The sequence below is a fragment of the Danio aesculapii genome, chromosome 23, assembly GCF_903798145.1.
Source record: "Danio aesculapii chromosome 23, fDanAes4.1, whole genome shotgun sequence".
NCBI classification, from domain to species: Eukaryota; Metazoa; Chordata; class Actinopteri; order Cypriniformes; family Danionidae; genus Danio; species Danio aesculapii.
In genome coordinates, this window is record NC_079457.1 from 39,560,305 (window position 1) to 39,580,318 (window position 20,014).

A 20,014-nucleotide genomic window follows, 5' to 3' on the forward strand; every position below is an offset into this window, starting at 1 on the left:
GTAACACCGTGAAACGGCTAATTTCAAACATTTTGTTTGTTATGTTTGTATATTCATTAGTGAAAAAAATTGAATAAACGCCCATGTTTCTATTAATAAAAATATTTATTTAACCTACTGTAAATGAAAAATTAACTAATCTTTCACAAACATTTCAAAATAATGAAGATAAACAATTAAACGACCATTTCAGTGCAAAAATAACAAGGATTTAAAGTAACATTTGACAGCTTTGCAGTGCAATAAAGAACAATAAATTATAGAATATCAAATCACTCCACTCTAATTTCATTTGTATGAAAATCTATTGGCACTTTTTTTAAATGTACCTCAGCGTTAACTTATATCTTCAATAAAATTTGCATAAATTAAAACACTAACTTCAGACAGAACATTTACTATATAGAGTTCTCTGTTTGAGATGAAACTCTCATGTTAATCAACAACAACAAGCAGCATATCAGAGTTCAAAAATAATATCTGTGTGTTCTGAAGCAAATTAAACAAAAGTAACTAGTTTGCTCAAGCTCCATCATTTCCCCTGAACACAATAACATTCAAAGGCAAAAAGTGGCACTCAAAATTGTAAAACACTATTTATCACTTATTAAGGATCCATTCATCATCATAATGCCCATTTGTCTGATTTATTATCATGACTAGCTGGTTGTTGTTCTGTACAGTCACTCTGGTACAGTGTAACGATTATGCTTAGCAATGTTTTGTGTTTTTGATGATGGTCAGTATAGCTTATGTTCACTAACAAATTTACAGTAATTTGGTCAGATTATTCATTAATCACGACAAAAGTGATGTCAAAAATTAACCAAGTGCTGTAGCATGATGTCAAAACCCAGAAGACTCGTTTGAGAGTTTTCTATGTGTTTTTATAACGGGTTTTTTTCAATATATTAAGTTCTGAGGTAAATGTTTTAATCTGAATACTGACTTGCACAAGCTCAGCTTGAAAACTAATTTTGAAGTAAACTACATTTACTTGACTCTTTAAAATGTTACTACATTAATGTTTTTGGGGAAGAGCCGTGCACTGCAACTGATTTCATTAATGTTTAAAGGGAAATTGTGTAACTGACTTGTTGACTAGTTTACCAAACCCCCAGAAAGAAAAAAAAAAAACAGTAGGTCATGTATGTATAAATCGTCCATTTACATTAACAAAATGTGTACTGGTTAAATACAGTTGTAGGCAAATTGATTAGCCCTTCTGTACAATTTAAAATTCTTTAATATTCTAAAGTATTTCACAAGTGCTTTTCCCAATTTACAATGTGTTTTTCAAAACATTATTAAACACATTTGTTTTAATAACTGATTTGCCATGATGGCAGTACATAATATTTCACTACTTATATTGCTGGCTACTAGTAAATAAACTACAATTTAAAGGCTTTGCTAGGGTAATTAGGATAACTATGTGAGTCATTGGACAACAGTGGTTAATTCTGTAGCCAATCTAATAAAAACGAGGCTAATAATATTGAACTTAATTTTTTTATATGCCTACTTAAATGGAAATAGCAAAATTATTATAGTATAAAATGTTAAACTTATCATGCTCTGTTAAACATCACTTGGAAAATATATGAAAAAGAATTCAAATTTCACAGTAGGGCTAATAGTTTTGTCTTCAACTATATATATTTAGTGCTGGTCAAAATTTTCAATTGCACAAATTATAAGAACCCATTGGAGAATCCAAGGGAACCAACAGGGAATTATGTCTTCTATGTTTTTTTCTATTGGAAGGACAACAGCTCCTTATACTTAAGGCCTGATATACTTCTAATTAAATAGAAAAATGAACTGGTGAGACATCGTTTTGAACAAATTTAGGGCAGATGAAGTTATTTAGAGAAGCGGTTCTCAATCCTGGTCCTCGCTGCCCCCAGCACTGCTTATTTTGCGTGTCTCTTTTGTTTAACACACCGGATTTAGATAGCATAACTAGAACTGTGTTGAGATTGACATGTTCCCTACATAGTGTTCACTGCTCTCTAACCTCAGCACACAGGAATTTGTCTAAACTTGAAGTTTACTTAATAAAAAACTTTGTTCAGTAAGGAATGTATGAATGAAAGTCTCACAACCTTCATTTCCTCAGTGTTTTTTTCTAAGTTTTTCAGATGTTCAAATCACATGTGTTTAAAGCTCCCCGAGCTCAGTTTCCTTAAAATATTATGTTTTGACATCCGTGTAGGTAACATCCCACCATTTACAGCTCATGCTGGCTGCTGTGAGGTGGAGGCAGATTCCTGATGTCATTATTCTGCATGAGCTGGAAGTAGAACAGGACAATCTCTTCATAGTTCTGAATGGAGATTCTCTCGTTCACACCATGGAATCTAAAGAAGGTACATGAATGTTCAATTATATTACAGGGCCCTATGAAATGCATTCTAGTTAACTGAACTAGACATCCTAGATCAATTAACTAGTTCATCCTAGTTCAACTAAATACAACTTATCAGCATGTGCTGTGTACCAAACTGCACCATTCACAGACAATAGACCATATGTGATCCTGTACCACAATATCAGACATAGAAACTGAGAATTATAGCGCTTCACTTTTTCTGCATTTATTTATGTTACAGCCTTATTTCAAAATGGATTAATTTTATTTTTTCCTCTAAATTCTACACACAATACCCCATAATGACAATGTAAAAAAATATTTTTTGAAATTGTAGCAATTACAACCTCAAGTCTTTTTGAATATGATGCCACAAGCTTGGAACACCTGTCTTTGGGAATTTTTGCCCATTTGTCTTTGCAGTACCTCTCAAGCTCTATCAGGTTAAATGGGAAGCGACGGTGTACAGCAATTTTCAGATGTTTCCAGTGATGTTCAACAGGATTTAAGTCCGGGCTCTGGCTGGGCCACTCAAGAGTATTGACAGAGTTGTTGTGAAGCCACTCCATTGATATTTCGGGGGTGTGCTTTGGGTCATTGTCCAGCTGGAAGATGAACTGCTGCCCCAGTCTGAGGTCAAGAGTACTCTGAAGCAGGTTTTCATTCAGGATGTCTCTGTACATTGCTGCATTCATCTTTCCCTCTATCCTGACTAGTCTTCCAGTTCCTGCTGCTGAAAAACATACCCCACAGCATGATGCTGCCACCACCATGCTTTTCACTGGCATTCACTCTAAAGAGTTCAATTTCAGTCTCATCAGACCAGAGAATTTTGTTTCAGATGCCTTTTGGCAAATTCCAGGTGGGGAGAGGCTTCCGGCTGGCCACTCAACCATACAGGCCTGATTGCTGCACAGATGGTTGTCCTTCTGTAAGGTTCTCCTCTCTCCACAAAAGAATGCTGGAGCTCAGACAGAGTGACCATCGGGTTATTAATCATCTTTCTGACTGAGGCCCTTCTCCCCCGATCACTCAGCTTAGATGGCCGGCCAGCTCTAGGAAGAGTCCTGGTGGTTCCAAACATCTATCACTTACAGATGATAGAGGCCACTGTGCTCATTGGAACTTTCAGAGCAGCAGAAATGTTTCTGTAACCTTCCCCAGCCTTGTGCCTCAAGACAATCCTGTCTTTGAGGTCTACAGACAATTCTTTTGTCTTCATAATTGGTTTGTGCTTTCACATGTACTGTCAACCCTGGGACCTTACATAGACAGGTATATGCCTTTTCAAATCATGTCCAATCAACTGAATTTACCACAGGTGAACTCCAGTTAAGCTGCTGAAACATCTCAAGAATGATCAGTGGAAACAATGTACCTGAGCTCAATTTAGAGCTTCACAGCAAAGGCTGTCATTCGTGCATCAAATCCGCTTTATTGCGTAAAATTCACTTCACAACACACGTGGATTCGCATGATGGGCAGGGCTTCTGTCTGCCCGGTGACTCTAGCTTCAGTGCTAAATGGCTAACATGGATTTTATTGAGAGGATAGCTTTGTTTATGTGCTTTAAGAAGGCTAAAAAACAGCGTCGATTCGTTTGGAGCTGTGTCTCAGTCCACTAGATACTTTCTGAGGTCCACCCAGCTCTGTGAGTTCATAAACTCCTTCAGAAACTTTACCTGGAAATCATGAAAACTTCAGAGGTGCTTTTGACTTGTCGATGTCAACAGGAGGATTTTCCCACGGGACACCAACAACAGGCGCTTTGCATTGACTTAACATGTGATGATGTGAATCACTCTTTAGTGTCTGGTGTGAACACAGCATGAGGGTTCCAAAAAAACTATAGACTTAGAAATTTTAAATGAAGCGCTTATCAATGCACATTTCTAATCCAAAATTGAGTTTTGGAATGGAAATTTACAAAATATCTTTATAAAACAAGATCTTTACTTAATATTCTAATGATATTTAGCATAAAAAATTATAATTTTGATCCATACACTATTTTTTACGATTGCCAAAAATATACCTGTGCAACATTGGTTCCCCTTCGAATGGGGAACTCCAATGCTATGTGGAAACTTTCACTATGGGGATTTCGTCAGAAACCAATCATCTGAAAGAGTATAAAAACGGGCCAATGAAATGCCAATGAGTTGGCAGCGTCAGCGTGCAAAGCTGGCGTCACTTTATTTAACGGCATAAAAAAAAAAAAAACGCCATCAAATCCTCAGTGAAAGAGCATTTTTCCCCTCCCCCGGATGTGACAGCCCGAACACTGCCAGTCTGGGACGCTATGCCTTCCAGCTCGCAGGATCGGTGCATTTCGCCAATGGCTCACGGAGCGCGAGAGAACGGTCTCCTTTCTCTCCACTCCCAGCCCCTCTTCTGGAGTTTGAGTGCGAGACGAGAACATCTCCTCTCCTGCTCTCCTGTGGGACCCCAGCGCTCCCCGGATGAGCCCACTCACTCCACGCTGCCCCGCCGCTGGCACGTCAGCGATCGTGCGGGTGGGACCATTGCGAGGGCTCTGCCTGCCTGGTTAGCTCGGGCCAGCCCATCGCAATGGCTCATCCATACGACCAGACTCTGCTGTGCGATTCAGTTTGCGAAACGGCCTCCCAGGTTCACGGGCGTGTATTTCACCAGGGTCAGTCCTGCGTACGCCCCTGTCTTGCGAGAAGAGATTGCTGTCCTCCTGGCGAAGGATGCAATCGAGCCAAAAAGAGCGGTGGGCTATGGCCAATCCTATATCTGCACATTTTGAACCGCTGCCTTCACAGGCTGCGCTTCAGAATGCTTACGCAGATGCGCATCACGCGATGCGTTCGTCCTCAGGATTGGTTTGCAGCAATAGATCTGAAGGACGCGTATTTTCATATCTCCACACTTCCATGCCACCGGCAGTTTCTGCGGTTTGCGTTCGAAGGTCGAGCATGGCAATACAAGGTCCTCCCCTTCGGGCTCTCTCTGTCTCCAAGAGTTTTCACCAAGCTTGCGGAGGGTGCCCTCGCGGCCCTTCGGCTCGCCGGCATCCGCACGCTCAATTATCTCGATGACTGGCTGATTTTTAGCCCACTCTCGGGAGCAATTGATTATGCACAGAGACAAGGTACTCCGGCACCTCCGCCCGTTGGGGTTTCAGGTCAACCGAGAAAAGAGCAAGCTCGCCCCCATGCAGAGCATCTCCTTTCTCGGGTTGGAGCTGGATCACTATGGAGGCGCGCCTCTCATGAAAGCGCGCCGAGGTAATGCTGAACTGTCTGAGAGAGTTCGACAGGAAAAAAGTGGTCCCCCTGAAATTATTTCAGAGGCTCCTGGGGCATATGGCATCCGCAGCTGCAGCCACGCCGCTCGGATTGCTCCATATGAGACCACTACAGCATTGGCTTCACGATTGGGTCCCCAGACGCGCATGGCACGTGGGCACACACCGAGTGACTGTCACTGCGCTGTGTCGCCGCACCCTCACCCCCTGGAAAGGACCCCTCCTTCCTACGGGCCAGTGTGCCCCTAGGTCAGGCGTCCAGGTAGGCTGTCGTTTCGGCAGATGCCTCCAGTATGGGGTTGGGGGGCCGTGTGTAGCGGGCATGCTGCTGCGGACCTGTGGAGGGGAACCCAGCTGCATTGGCGTATCAACTGCCTAGAGCTGTTGGCAGTGTTTCTCGCTCTGCGCCGCTTTTTACCGGTGCTGAGGGGGCAACACGTGCTGGTCAGGACGGACAGCACGGCCGCGGTATCGTATTCCATCCGGATGGGGGGTATACGCTCCCGCTGCATGTCTCAGCTCACTCACCGTCTGCTGCTCTGGAGTCATACGCAGCTGAAGTCGCTGCTTGCTATTCACACCCCGGATGGGCTCAACCGTGCGGCCAACGGGCTCTCACGGCAGCTCCTTCCCCGGGACAATGGCGACTCCATCCCGAGTCTCGGGGCATGCGTAAGTATGCACTTCCCCCAGTGAGCCTACTCGCGCAGTTTCTGTGCAAGGTCAGGGAGGACGAGGGGCAGGTCTTGCTAGTTGCGCGTTGGCATCGGTTAAGAGGGTTGGGTACCTGGAGGCATTTTCAGTCAGTGACTCGTGCCTAGAATTTGGGCCAGCCTACTCTCACGTTGTCCTGAGACCCCGGCCCGGCTATGTGCCCAAGGTTCCTACCACGCCGTTTAAGGATCATGTAGTGAGCCTGCAAGCGCTGCCCGCGGAGGAGCCCTTTCATTGTTGTGTCCTGTTAGCGCTTTGCAAATATATGTGGACCACACTCAGAGCCTTAGATCCTCTGACCAGCTCTTTGTCCGTTACAGTGGTCGGCAGATGGGAAGTGCCGTATCTAAACGGAGGTTGGCCCACTGGATAGTGGATGCCATCTCCCTCGCTTTTGAGCCAGGGTGAGCCGTGTCCCCCGGGGGTGAGAGCGCACTCCACACGGAGCATCGCATCCTCCTGGGCGTTAGCACGCGGCGCCTCTCTGACAGACATTGTAGAGCTACGGGTTGGGTGACACCCAATACATTTGCAAGGTTACATCTGCGAGTGGAGCCGGTTTCCTCAAGGGTATTAGGTAACCCTTGGTGATTGAGGAAACGATTCGGTTGAGGTGTCGAAATACGCTTGCCGCGCCACTCTCCCTAACCCGGAGATATGTGCGCATTTTTCAGCTTTGTCAGTTTAGTTCCCCATTTTTTGGCGAACCCTGCAGAGTTCCTCCGAAGCCCCCAGCACCTGACTCAGCGGAGGAGTCAGGTGTTGGCCCGTTATGTTGTTGGCATGCCCGCTGGTCAGCCCACGTTCTGGGTAATGGTGCCTGCTATGCGTGATCTCCGCTGGCGATCCCATACGTTCACTCAGCCACGGTATAGTCCCCCCTTCTAGGACTGGCTCGTGTCTTCCCTCCCCGCTAACCATCCTTATGCAAGGACTCCCCATCTCTGGGCTAGTCCATAGGTTGTCAACAGGTCTCCCCTCTGGGTAACAGGTGAGCTCCGCAGCGTCCTCCCTATCGGGACTGAACGCTTTCCTAACGTACTGTCATATCAAAACCTATTTTACTGGGTTATTGCGACTCCCCGAAAAGTATAACTGTTCTGGAACAGGTAAGTGAGGGCCAGGGGACACGTTGGAAGACTGTGTCTCGGGGCGTTGTAGGTGCGCTTGCTCTACTGCGTGGCACACCCTTCGACAGGGACGCAGTAAGGTTCTTTCATTGTGGCGTTTTCCATAAATTTCCCCATAGTGAAAGTTTCCACATAGCATTGGAGTTCCCCATCCGAAGGGGAACGCTACGGTTACTAAAGTAACCCTTCGATCCCCGAGGGGGGGAACGGAAATGCTATGTTCCTTCGCCACAACGATTATCCCTTAGCTGTTGAGCGTGAAAGTCTCTTCAGCTAGAAAAGGATGTCGAGCATGGCACTGGCTGCGTCTTTATAGCATGACTGATTGTCATTGACACCAGCTGTGCACGCTGACGCTGCCAACTCATTGGCATTTCATTGGCCCGTTTTTATACTCTTTCAGATGATTGGTTTCTGACGAAATCCCCATAGTGGAAGTTTCCACATAGCATTTCCGTTCCCCCCCTCGGGGAACGAAGGGTTACTTTAGTAACCGTAGCGTTTTGTGGTACAGGGTCAGATATCATGATTTGATTAGATGTACTGCACTACTTTTAAATTATTTAGCCAAAAGTCACATTCTACGTTATACAGTTAATTCAGCTTTAATGAAAATTATAAATTGATTTAAAATGCTTTACCACAGAAAATAATTGTCTTTAATATTAAAACCTGTCATTAAAAGTTCTACTATTTAAGTGTTAGAGCCTTACCTCTGAGGATCCCCAGGTTTGAACCACGATGGAGCGAATCGAAAAATGTCTCGGGTGATGTCTCTGTAGTGCCGGCTGTCAGTGTTGCCCACACAGATGCCTGTAAAAACAAATCATAGAGTGGCTTTTCTCAAGTCAATGATGTATGAAAGGGCCACTTTAGCAGAAATGCATCACAGGACTAACCAGGGGCCACTGTAAGCTGAGGAAACATGCCCAGCACTGTTTTCTTGATTATCTGGTAGCCGAATGACTGCTCATCATAGGAGCTGATGGGCAGCGGGTCGAATCCATTCACCATCTCTATCTTCACACGCTCATCAGATATAGTTGACCGGACCAACTCCAGAACCTACAAGAAAACATATACAGTATGTGATGAATGATGACAGGATTTACATTTTCGTCTTATGGGGTTAGTTTACCCAAAAATAAAAATTATTTTATCAATTACTAGCCCTCATGTTGTTCCAATCACTGAGACCTTTGTCCATCTTCAGAACATAAATAAATATATTTTAGATGAAATCAGAGAGATAACCTCCATAGACAGCAATAGTCTTGAGACCTTCATATTTAAGAAAAATACTAAATGGGTGCTCAGCCAAACAGCAAAAATATATTGAAAAGGCGGCAACACCAAAGCTCCAAAAAATACCAACTTATTAAATTAAAAAGGCTAACACAAAGTGTGTAACGTTTCAAACACACCGGCTCTTCATCAGCTCTTTTTATACACTTCCGGATCACATGATATCACAACAAAAACTAGAAAAATATACATTAGTAAATTACACAACTTACATATTCAAAACGAAAATACAAAAACAAATCCTAATAATACATCACAAATAGGCGCAGTGGGTAGCACATTCGCCTCACATCAAGAAGGTTGCTGGTTTGAGCCTCGGCTGAGCCAGTTGGCATTTTTGTGTGGAGTTTGCATGTTCTCCCTGTGTTCGCGTGGGTTTCCTCCGGGTGCTCTGGTTTCCCCCACAAGTCCAAAAACATGTGGTACAGGAGAATTGGGTATGCTAAAATTGACCGTAGTGTATGAGTGTGTGTGAATGAGTGTGTACGCATGTTTCCCAGTGATGGGTTGTGGCTGGAAGTGCATCCCCTGGGTAAAACACATGCTGGATAAGTTGGCGGTTTATTTAGCTGTGGCGGCCCTAGATTAATAAAGTTACTAATCTGAAAAGAAAATGAATGAATGAACATCACAAATAGTGGGCTACATGGTGGCGCAGTGGGTAGCACGATGGCCCCACAGCAAGAAGGTCGCTGGTTCGAGCCTTGGCTGGGTCAGTTGGCACTTCTGTGTGGAGTTTGCATGTTCTCCCTGTGTTTGCGTAGGTTTCCTCCGGGTGTTCCAGTTTCCCTCACAAGTCCAAAGACATGCGATATAGGTGAATTGCGTAAGCTAAATTGTCTGTAGTGTATGAGTGTGTATGGGTGTTTCCCGGTGATATGTTGTAGCTGTCCGCTGCGTAAAACACGTAAAACATATGCTGGATAAGTTGGTGGTTCATTCCGCTGTGGCGACCCTGGATTAATAAAGAAACTAAGCCGAAAAGAAAATGAATGAACATCACAAATAAAAAGAAAAACATAACAGAATAAAACAAAGAAATGCAACAAACTATAGCCAAAAAACCTTTACCCAAACAACTAATTATACGCTAAAGAAAAGGACGAATATCAAACTTCTCATTTAAACCTTTTGGAGACAACGTATCCAGAGTGAAAATCCAAAAGGCTTCATGTTGTAACCGCAATTTATTAAGATCTCCCCCCTGACGTGGACACTTCAATCCCTGTGCGTTGTAGAGTGGAAACACGCTGGGCAACCGGACTACTGGAATCATGGTGTCAAATAGCACATCGATGTTCAGAAATGGCAATTTTTTAAAAGGCCTACTCGTCTTACCAACATAACATAAACCACAAGGGCACCGCAACATATAAATTACGTTAGCCGTCTTGACATTTTGTATATGAAATTACATTGTTGACAATTCCCACATTTAAAATTCCCATTTGGTATATGACCTGTAATCATACAAAACTCCAAAAACATTTTTGTACAGCAAAATAAACCTGTAAAAACGATTTTGTTCGCCAATGTCTTCTGCATCAGATCAGGGTGCATTTACTATTGACAATATGACGCTTGCGTGTTGTGCTGCTGACAAATGGCAAATACATCGTACTGTCTGTAATATATGCGCCTGACATGACCTGATGCAGGTGAGAAGACAAAGGTGAATAAATAAATTTTTACAGTTTTTTTGGCACACAAAAGTTCTTGGAGTTTCATTTGATTACAGTTCAACCACTGAAGTTACATGGAATGATTGCCAATGTGTTTGGTTCCTTTTTTTGGACTTTGAAAACGGACGAGTGTCTCAGGGGATTGGAATGACTTCAGGGCAATTAATAACAGAATTTAAAATTTTGGGTGATCTAATCCTTTAAGTATGCCTTTAAAGCTACTCAATACTCTGTAAGGTGGTCTCAGTGTCTTATTCTGAGTGATTCATATGAGTTATATATACATATAAGTTAGAAGAGTGAAAGTTAATAGATGAGCTATTGGGATTGTAGTCTGGACTGAATTAGTCATTGCTGTGACCTCTCACCTCCTGCAGCGTTTGAGCTGAGTGGATACGAAAATTGACAAAAGCCTCGGCATATGACGGGATTATGTTAATCTGTTAGAGAAAGAGAAATAATGAGATCTCCATTCATGCTAACTACTTAGTGAACTTGCAAACAAAGTGGCCGACCTTTACACCAGAGTTGAACATTGTGACGGCAGTTGTGGTCCTTACAAATGCGTTTGTATCAGGTTTTCGCTCCAGCACTCTGTATATGAAAGAGACACAGACTCAGGGGGTTATTAACAGGCCTGCACTGATGTTTCATCACAAAACATTGGTGTTGATTGTAATCAATTAATATGGTAAGAAAATTTATATGGTAAGAAAAAAAGTTCTTTAAAAGTGATATACTCTATCAAAGTGTTTTTTATTTATAAAATACTGAAATATTGTTACATTTTAAGACAAAAAAGATTTTTTCGTCTTCAGAAATCATTTTGATATGATTCAGTGGCCAATGTTCTCTGATGAATAGAAAGCCTAAAAGAGCAGAATTAATGCCGAATAAGCATATTTTGTACAAATGTAAAAGCTTTTACTATTACTTTTTGTTTAATGCTTTTTAATTAATAATAGTTATTAAATTCTTATTTAAATGAATATATAAAATACTTTATAATATTAATAATTTATCTATGTGTATAATTATAATACATATAACAATTTTAAATATATATATTGTATTGTTATGAGTAGTTGTTGTAGTGTGTGTTTTTCTTTCTCTTTCGCCATCTCTCTCTCTCTAGCTTTCTCTCGGTCTGAATTATTCGCAGGTGCAGCGGATTACAGCGGATTGTGATTGGCGCTTGGATTGACGGCGGCTATATTTAAAACCCCAGAGAACATGGATTCGGCGTCTCCCCGCTCTCTCTCGATTCCCCGCTTGTTATTCTTTGTGGAGATATTCTTACTTGAATGATGAAAACGAGTGATTGTTGCTGATGTCTCTTATATGGCGATATATGTCTCTTATATTTGTGAGATGCCGATGTGAAGTTGTACAATCTAACTGGAGAAACCCAGTTTTTCTGTCTCCCTGTCTGGCTTGGTGCATGGCAGGGAGGTTTGGTCCCTTTTCTTTTATTATTTTCGTTTTCTCCTGTGTTGTTGGTAGGGAGGTAAGTTTTCTGTATTTTATTTTCTTATATATTTTTCCAGGGAAGTTAGCGCTAATTTAGTTAGTTTGGTTTATTGTCTTTGTTTAGCTTTCTCCAGTCTCCGGTGTCTAGACTGCAGCTCTGCACAAGAAGTTTGGCCAGAGGAGAAATGGTCGTGTCCAACTGAGCCTGGTTTCTCTCGTGGTTTTTTCTTTCACTTTTGCAAATTGGTGAAGTTTTTTTCCTCGCCACAGTCGCCACTGGCTCGCATGGCTCTGGAGCATTGCATCAATGGATTTGCTCTTTAGTGTTTGGACTCTCAGCAGTGAAAATTAAACCACACTGAACTGAACTAAACTAAACTTAAACTGGACTGACATTGTTTCAATTCACTATAATCTTCTATGCAAAGCTGCTTTGACACAATCTACACTGTAAAAGCGTTATACAAATTAAAGATGAAAAAATTGAATGAACTGTCATTTATTTTGGCTTAACCCCTTCTGATGTTAAATTTGCTCATTTTCTGCAAATAAATTATATTATCTTGTTAATTCTCAGTGGTTTGTGTTTTGGTTAATATTTTGGGGAGAGAGAGCGCGGGGGCAGCAGGGATTATGTTATTAATCCCTGTTATTTTATTACATTTTGATTAAACATCTTTTTGATTAGGGATTGTTAATTTAATTCGCAATAGTACAAAGGATTATGTAACAAGCTTCTCATATAAGAGCACAAAAGGAGATGGCAGGAGAAAGATTTAGTTATCGGTCCAAACCATTTTAGATGAAAGAAAAATATTGTAGAAAATATGGTTTAATATGACCTGAATTATTGTACAAGGCATTAAGAGCATCAATATGAACTACCTGCTTAGTAGAGGAGAGAAGAGCCACAGGTTAGACATGATGAATCTGAGAGGCAACCCAAACTATAAAATAAAACAGGAAAATTGATTCTATATATGCAGAAAACTTCATTAAATGTAAAATCCTCTGCTTGCACAGTTTTACCTTATGCGCCAGGTGTTCAAATGTGCCACGCTCTGGACCATAACCAAACAGTCTGGGCATTGGATTTTCCTCCAGCCTAGAAATAGATAACAATATATATTCATTTAAATTAATTCTGTAGCTCAGTGGTGTCATGCCACTATTTATTATTAAAAATTATTAATAAAATCACTTCCACAACACAACAATTACTAAGAAGAGAAGAAAAAACATCTCTATTTCTCGCCCGTGGAAGCGCTTTTGCAAGAATGCTATTTGTGGACTTTTCCTCGGCATTTAATACTGTGCATCCTTTGATTTTAGCAAAAAAAAAACTTGTAGGTGAATTTGATGTGAGTCATGGTTTGGTTTTATGGATTTTAGACTTTTTGACATGCAAGCAGCAGAGAGTCATGTTAAATGGAGTGTTTTCAGACATGTTTTTTTCAATAAATAGGATCTCCCCAGGGTTGCGTACTGTCCTCAATTCTTTTTATATTGTACACAAATGAATGTCGCAGTACTAAGGACAAATACAGACGGTAATGACAGCGATAATCATGATGAGCTTTTTAAGTGGTGCAAAGAAGCTAAACTACAACTAAACATCACAAAAACAAAAGAGATGGTAATTGATTTTATAAAAAAAATTTTAAAAAAAGTGAAACCAGTGTATTTTAATGGAAAACAAGTTGAAAGGGTCCAGGAGTATAAGTATCTTGGCCCAATCTTTGATACCACATTAAAGTTTCAGCAGAACTCAGAAGCTGTTACTAAAAACATGCATCAGAGAATGTCTGTTCTTAGGAAACTGAATTCTTTCTGTGTAGAAACAAATACACTGATAACTTTTTATACTATCTATATTGAGAGTATATTAAGCTTTTTCTTTTTATGCTGTTATCCTCACTTTCTGTTAGAGACAAAAAATTGCCTTCAAAACTTAGTCAAGACTTGCTCCAAGATTATTGGTTTGCCTCTGCGGAGTCTAGCTGAGTTACATGAACGGCAAATGATAAAGAAAACTCAAAGTTTGATAAGAGATTATCCCCATCCACTGAAGCTTTTTTTTGTTCTGTTGCCCTCTGGAATAAGGTTTAGACGCATTAAATGCTCTTCTAAATTGACCTTTGTTTCTGAAGCAAAAAGGCTTTACAACCTTACATTTTAGCAAGTTTTACATTCTGAAATTTTTAATATATGGGTGCTTTCTATGTTTTTTTAGTACTATTTATGAAGTTATAATGAAGCATGCTGGATTGTCTTTTTTATTTTTGTCTCTTTATGTGTTTGTTGTATCATAAAATGCTACTGCCCTAATATAATTGCCCCTTGTGGGATTAATAAAGTTGTTGAACCTTAAACCTAAACCTTTAAAGTTCCCTAATTATGCCTTTTATGAAATGACATATGTCTTCAATGTCTACTATCTACTGCACTTTGTATGTTCTCACAAAGAATGTGGACGCATTTTTTAATTGATATGAAAAAATGAACAGCATCATTACTCCAGAGATGTCATTCATAGTGGTTATAACTGTAAACGAAAAGTTTCAGACACATTAAAAAAAGCATTCGGGTGTGATTTGATGACAAACTAAATGTATGTAATGTATAATGTATTATTAAGTATTATTAATGTAACACTACATGAAAGCACAAATATGATCCTGTAGTTCTCCGATCTTGTTCTGCAGTTTAGACAGAAATGATAACTTCAGTTTCACACTGTTGTTGTGAAAAACTGTAATTAATAAATAAATTGTTGTAAAAAACTAAAATAATTGGAAAAGTAAGTCATTCCAGTTGTTTAACAATAATGAAGTATTGGGTGTCTGTTTACCTTTTGACTGCTGATGCCAATATGCCAATGCTGCTCTCTCTGGGTGGCATGGATGAATGTCCTGGAGAAGTACTGACACTCAGCTTTACTGTGGTCTGACCCTTCTCACTGATACCTATTCTATAACACAAATCAGCTATCAGTTACACATGCATTCGATCATTCAATGTCAATATTAGTTGAGCTGTTCGAATTGACAGTCTCACAGGGCAGCAGGTCCATCCAAGCCACTGATAACACCATCCAGCACTGCCAGACCTTCATCTAAAACATACAGGAGCTTCACTCCACGACTCTTCAGGAGCTTCACGATATTGACTGCGCCATGTAAGCCATTCACCTGATAAAACAAAAATAAATGTCATTTAAAATGTTCTAAGTGTGTGTTATGGTTTGGCTTTCTTGGTTTGTTTGGTCAAGACCAGTGAGAATGACGAACATAGTCTTGGTTAACGTAATCATTTTTATGACTAAATTTAAATAAACAAGACAACAAAAAAATTATTTTATAATGTATAGTTTTGAGACAGAACTGAGCTAAAATGTAATGGTATAATGGTATTAATGGCACTGTTTTTTAAATGGACTTAAAAAAAGAGAGACAACGATGGACTGCGGTCACCAAAGTCACAGAAAACAGTTTATAAAGTTTTAAATAGGGACATTTTGTTAGCAAAACGTTTGAATTTATATGTAATGTAATGTGTATTTACATGGTACATTTACTGTGTATAGCCATACACCCAAAGCGCTTCACAATCATGAGGGGGGGGGGGTCTCTCCACACCACCACCATTGTGCAGCACCCACTTGGATGATGCGACAGCAGCCACAGGACAACGGCGCAAGTGTGCTCACAACACACCAGCTATTGGTGGAGTGGAGAGACAGTGATAGAGCTAATTCAGTAGATGGGAATGATTGGGAGGCCATGATGTGTAAGGGCCAATAAAGAGAATTTGGCCAGGACACTGGGGGAACACCCCTACTCTTTACAAGAGTGACCACAGAGAGTCAGGACCTCGGTTTAACATCTCATCCAAAAGACAGCGCCCAGTGGCAGTATAGAGTCCCTTCATTTTACTGGGACATTTAATTCATTATGATTTATTGACAACAGACCACAGGTTGAGCGCCCCCTCTGGCCTCACTAACATCACTTTCAAAAGCAACCTAGTTTTCCCATGTGGTCTCCCATCCAGGTACTGACCAGGCTCAGCCATGCTTAGCTTCAGTGAGTAACCGGTTTTAGGCTGCAGGGTGATGTGGCTGTGGTGGTTTTTAAGCCTATATTCTATTATTACTTATTTAAGGAGATCTTTATTCAGCCCTGGAGCTGCATGAGGATGGCTGCTTTTTATTGGACTTCTTTTGCGTCTGCTGATAAAAATGATTGAAATACCATTTTACTTTTATATATATAGCATTTTAGAGCTGAAAAAATAAATTAACTCCAATTGGATACAACTGAAATAAGAAATTAATATACACCTAATATGCCTTAAAGGTGAGTAAATCAACGGATATTTTTTTGAGTGAACAGTATTGGTTTTTTATTAGGTGAGAACCTGTAAAGACCGTATACATTTGTAGTCAAAACACACACACACACACACACACACACACACACACACACAAATGAAGATCAGCTACAAGGAGATTTCTGATACATGTAGTTTTCAACATCTAAACTATGAGGCAAACAAATGGTATGTTTGAGCATTCTGTTCTTGTGATCGTGCCCTGTGGTCTCGGCCTGTTTGTTTGGTCCACACCAGGGTCCATTCAAATGCAATCACACTTCAATCTGTTTTAATCAAACCAAACCGTACAAGTGTGAACACAACCTAAATGACTACAACTCAATTCACTTGAGACTGACCTCCTCATCGTGACCCAGGCCAATGTAGAAGGTTCTGCGAGGAGTGTAGCCTTTTTCCAGCAGGTATTCCAGTGCCTGAAGGATCCCCTTCAACAACAAACACCATTACAGTTAGCATTAGCCTGGTCTGAAGATATGTGTAACTGTTTTAGTGAAAAATGATGAGGTGTTGATTGACTGTACCATCACAGACTGTTTATTGTCAATGGTTCCTCGTCCATAAATGAATCCATTGAGCTCCTGAGCAGAAAAAGGAGGAGCATCCCATCCATCCGCCTCATTAGCCGGCACTACATCAATGTGAGCCAGCAGCATGTAGGGCTCTAGATCTGTATCTGCTCCCGCTACTGTGAACAGATGACTGTAGTTTCCCACCACCTCATGTCTGACCAGACTGGAGGAGAAGACCTTCGGGAAGACTGAGAAAGAACCAATTGTAACTTCTGATGAAAAGGTCGTCATTTTCCATTAATATAGTTGTTAATATGTGGTAATTCATTTTTATGATGTTTGTAAACTTTATCCTATTATCAAATTTGGGAAATGTATTAAGTTTAAAGAACCAAATTGTATGATTACATTGCTTTCAAGCTAAAAAAGCTCGAACAAAAATGCATTGGTCATACTTTATATTAAGTGTCCTTAACTAATAGGAGCTTACATCAGAAAATAAGTACAATAAGTACTCATTGTGTTCATACTGATAGGTCAACAGTTTTTTTCACATTTTTAAATACAAGTACAATGTAAACCATGTATGTACATAAAAAGTGCATTGTACCAAATGATTCATTCATACAACATATTGTAGATTTAGCCTAAATCAAACTATAATTCAGTGGCTTATTAGTGCATGAATAATGCTGCGCTTGTATTTCCCATAAATCTAAAAAACTGTATTATCCTTTTTTCCTCAGAGAAGGATTTACTGTTGAGCATGTCGAATGAAAAATTAAAATGTAATGGATTTATCTTTACTCATTTTATTTATTTATTTATTTATTTATTTATTTATTTATTTATTTATTTATTTTTGCTAATTACCAAGCTGCAGAAAGAGTTTGGTGGCACCAGAATTTAGCTCAGAAAAAAACTTACATTTTACTATTTTGCCCATTAAAATTAATAATTGCAATATATGTCTTGACAGTAGAGTGTGTTTATAATACTGTGTAATAATTCTGTAATTAAAATATTTTAAAATCATAATTAACCCAAAATGAAACTTCAGTCCTATTTAGTCCAAAACTTTTTAAGTTTGGAAAGTCTGTTGAAGACTTTTTTTTGTTAGAAACCAGTAACCATTGACTTCCATTACATCAGAGATGCCCAAACTAGGCCCTGCAAGCTGGCCTAAGGTAACCTTTGATTTGGCCGATAGCCTCACAGCAAGAAGGTCGCAGTTTCGAGCCCCAGCTGGATCAGTTGGCATTTCTATGTGGAGTTTGCATGTTCTCCCCATGTTCGCATGGGTTTCCTCAAGGTGCTCCGGTTTCCCCCACAGTCCAAAGAGATGTGGTATAGGTGAATTGAATAAGCTAAATTGGCCGTAGTGTATGTGTGAATGAGTGTGTATGGATGTTTCCCAGTGTTGGCTTGCGGCTAGAAGGGCATCTGCTGTGTAAAACATATGCTGGATAAGGGGACTCCAGATTAATAAAGGGACTAAGCCGAAAAGAGAATGAATGAATGAATGAATGAATGAATAACCTTCTTTTTGTGTTTGTTTTATTGCTCAGCTATAAAAAAAAAATCAAACTGAAATTAAATGTTTCAATGAATTCTATCTGTAAATGAATCAGATTTATTTTTTAAAAAGTAAATACAGTCACTCTAAAAAAGGAAGAAAACTGGTGAGCAAATCAAGACAAAAACAGGTGCTCCACTGGACTCCATTCTGTTATAAATGGGATTGTTTTTGTTTTTAATATAATAAGTTCATAATAAAATATATATAAAAAATGACTGCATTAGTAAACAAGCAATGTTTTCTAGCTACTGTTTATTTTTGTTATTAAATAAATTACCCATAGCAACTTTAACGTAATTCAGTTTGGTTTATTTACCTTCAGCCCACCACCCTCAGTCAAGTTTGGTTTTTGGCCCTTTACAATAAAAGGTTTGAGCACCCCTGCCTTACATGAAAAACAAATATACTATAGAAGGACAGGTTTCCAGCATTTTTCAAAATAGCTTATTTTGTGTTCAACAAAAGAAAGAAATTCAAAAAGGTTTGTGACAAATGAGGGATGTATAAATAATGACAGAATTTTCAGTTTTGGGTGAACTATCCACATATTACATTCATTGTATTTATTTATTTATATTTACACAATTTTAAAACCTGTTCCCTCAACAAAGAGCATATATTATGGGCATTTCTGGTTTACTAAAGTTCCAGCAGTTAGTGCACGATTTCATTGCTTTGACAGTATGTTGTTGTATATAATGCTGTTTCGAGTCTCACCGCTCCTCAGCAGACCGTCAAACTCCTGCAGCGCGCTCGCGTTCACGTGTGTCTCGGTAAAAGACACGGTAGGAATCCGAATGGCCGCTATAACAGAAATGAAGAGAAGCCATCAAAAACATCTCTTATCTCCGACAATAGCTACCGTTACATTACATACGATAACGCCTTCCGACAAATCCTTTCACATCACGTGACATTAGTTTCACATTAAACTGCGCGTTAGCAGCAATCGGAAAAGAGATGAACTCGCTATTTCTGCGTCGTTTTTTTACCTTTGAAATTTGACAGCAGGTTCTTTCTCTGTTGTGTGCGTAATTGAAGTGAAATGGCTGTTGTGTTTTCCCATTTTCCCAGCTGAAGCGCCGAATCCACATCAAGTGTAAACGTCCTAACAGTGGCAACGAGCAGCAGAACTATAATGGAAAATATGACACTAAATAGCAGCACTTTGATAAACTTCCATAATTTCCAGTGAGTGCTGTGGCCTGTCATGTTTCAGGAAGTGCGAAAGACAGTCAATACAGGAGCAGGGTTCATGTTTATTTAATAGCTCGCAGATGACGCAGCACGAGCGCCATCTGCTGCTGTGGATTAGATTCACACGTTTAAGATAAAAGTATTATTTAATAATTTTAATAATATTTTCAATGTTCCTTTTTTGCAATTTCTTTGTTTTTATTTAATGGAAACACTTTTCATAATGTTAAATTTACTATATTGGTTAACATGAAAATACTAATACTAATAAATGTAGCTTATCTATGCATTAATGTAGCAAAACCTTGTAAATAACTCAATTTTGTCATGTAGTGTACATTTAAGTTACCGTATTCTTGTATTGTTTATTTATATCGTGATAGAT

At 39.8% G+C, this 20,014-nt stretch overlaps 1 protein-coding gene across 1 annotated transcript; it reads right to left on the bottom strand.

The window, feature by feature from the left end:
- Positions 1–129: 129 nt before the first annotated feature.
- On the bottom strand, positions 130–19,666 carry pm20d1.2 (peptidase M20 domain containing 1, tandem duplicate 2). Its single transcript, XM_056449110.1, has 13 exons — positions 19,425–19,666; positions 19,150–19,236; positions 16,866–17,101; positions 16,683–16,769; positions 15,007–15,140; positions 14,801–14,920; positions 12,979–13,054; positions 12,835–12,896; positions 10,995–11,073; positions 10,848–10,919; positions 8,392–8,557; positions 8,206–8,305; positions 130–2,363 (listed from the first exon to the last, which is right to left on the bottom strand). Exons 1-13 carry the CDS (start codon positions 19,642–19,644, stop codon positions 2,234–2,236), a joined length of 1,569 nt encoding a protein of 522 aa, XP_056305085.1. The 5' UTR covers positions 19,645–19,666; the 3' UTR covers positions 130–2,233.
- Between the last annotated feature and the right edge of the window lie 348 nt (positions 19,667–20,014).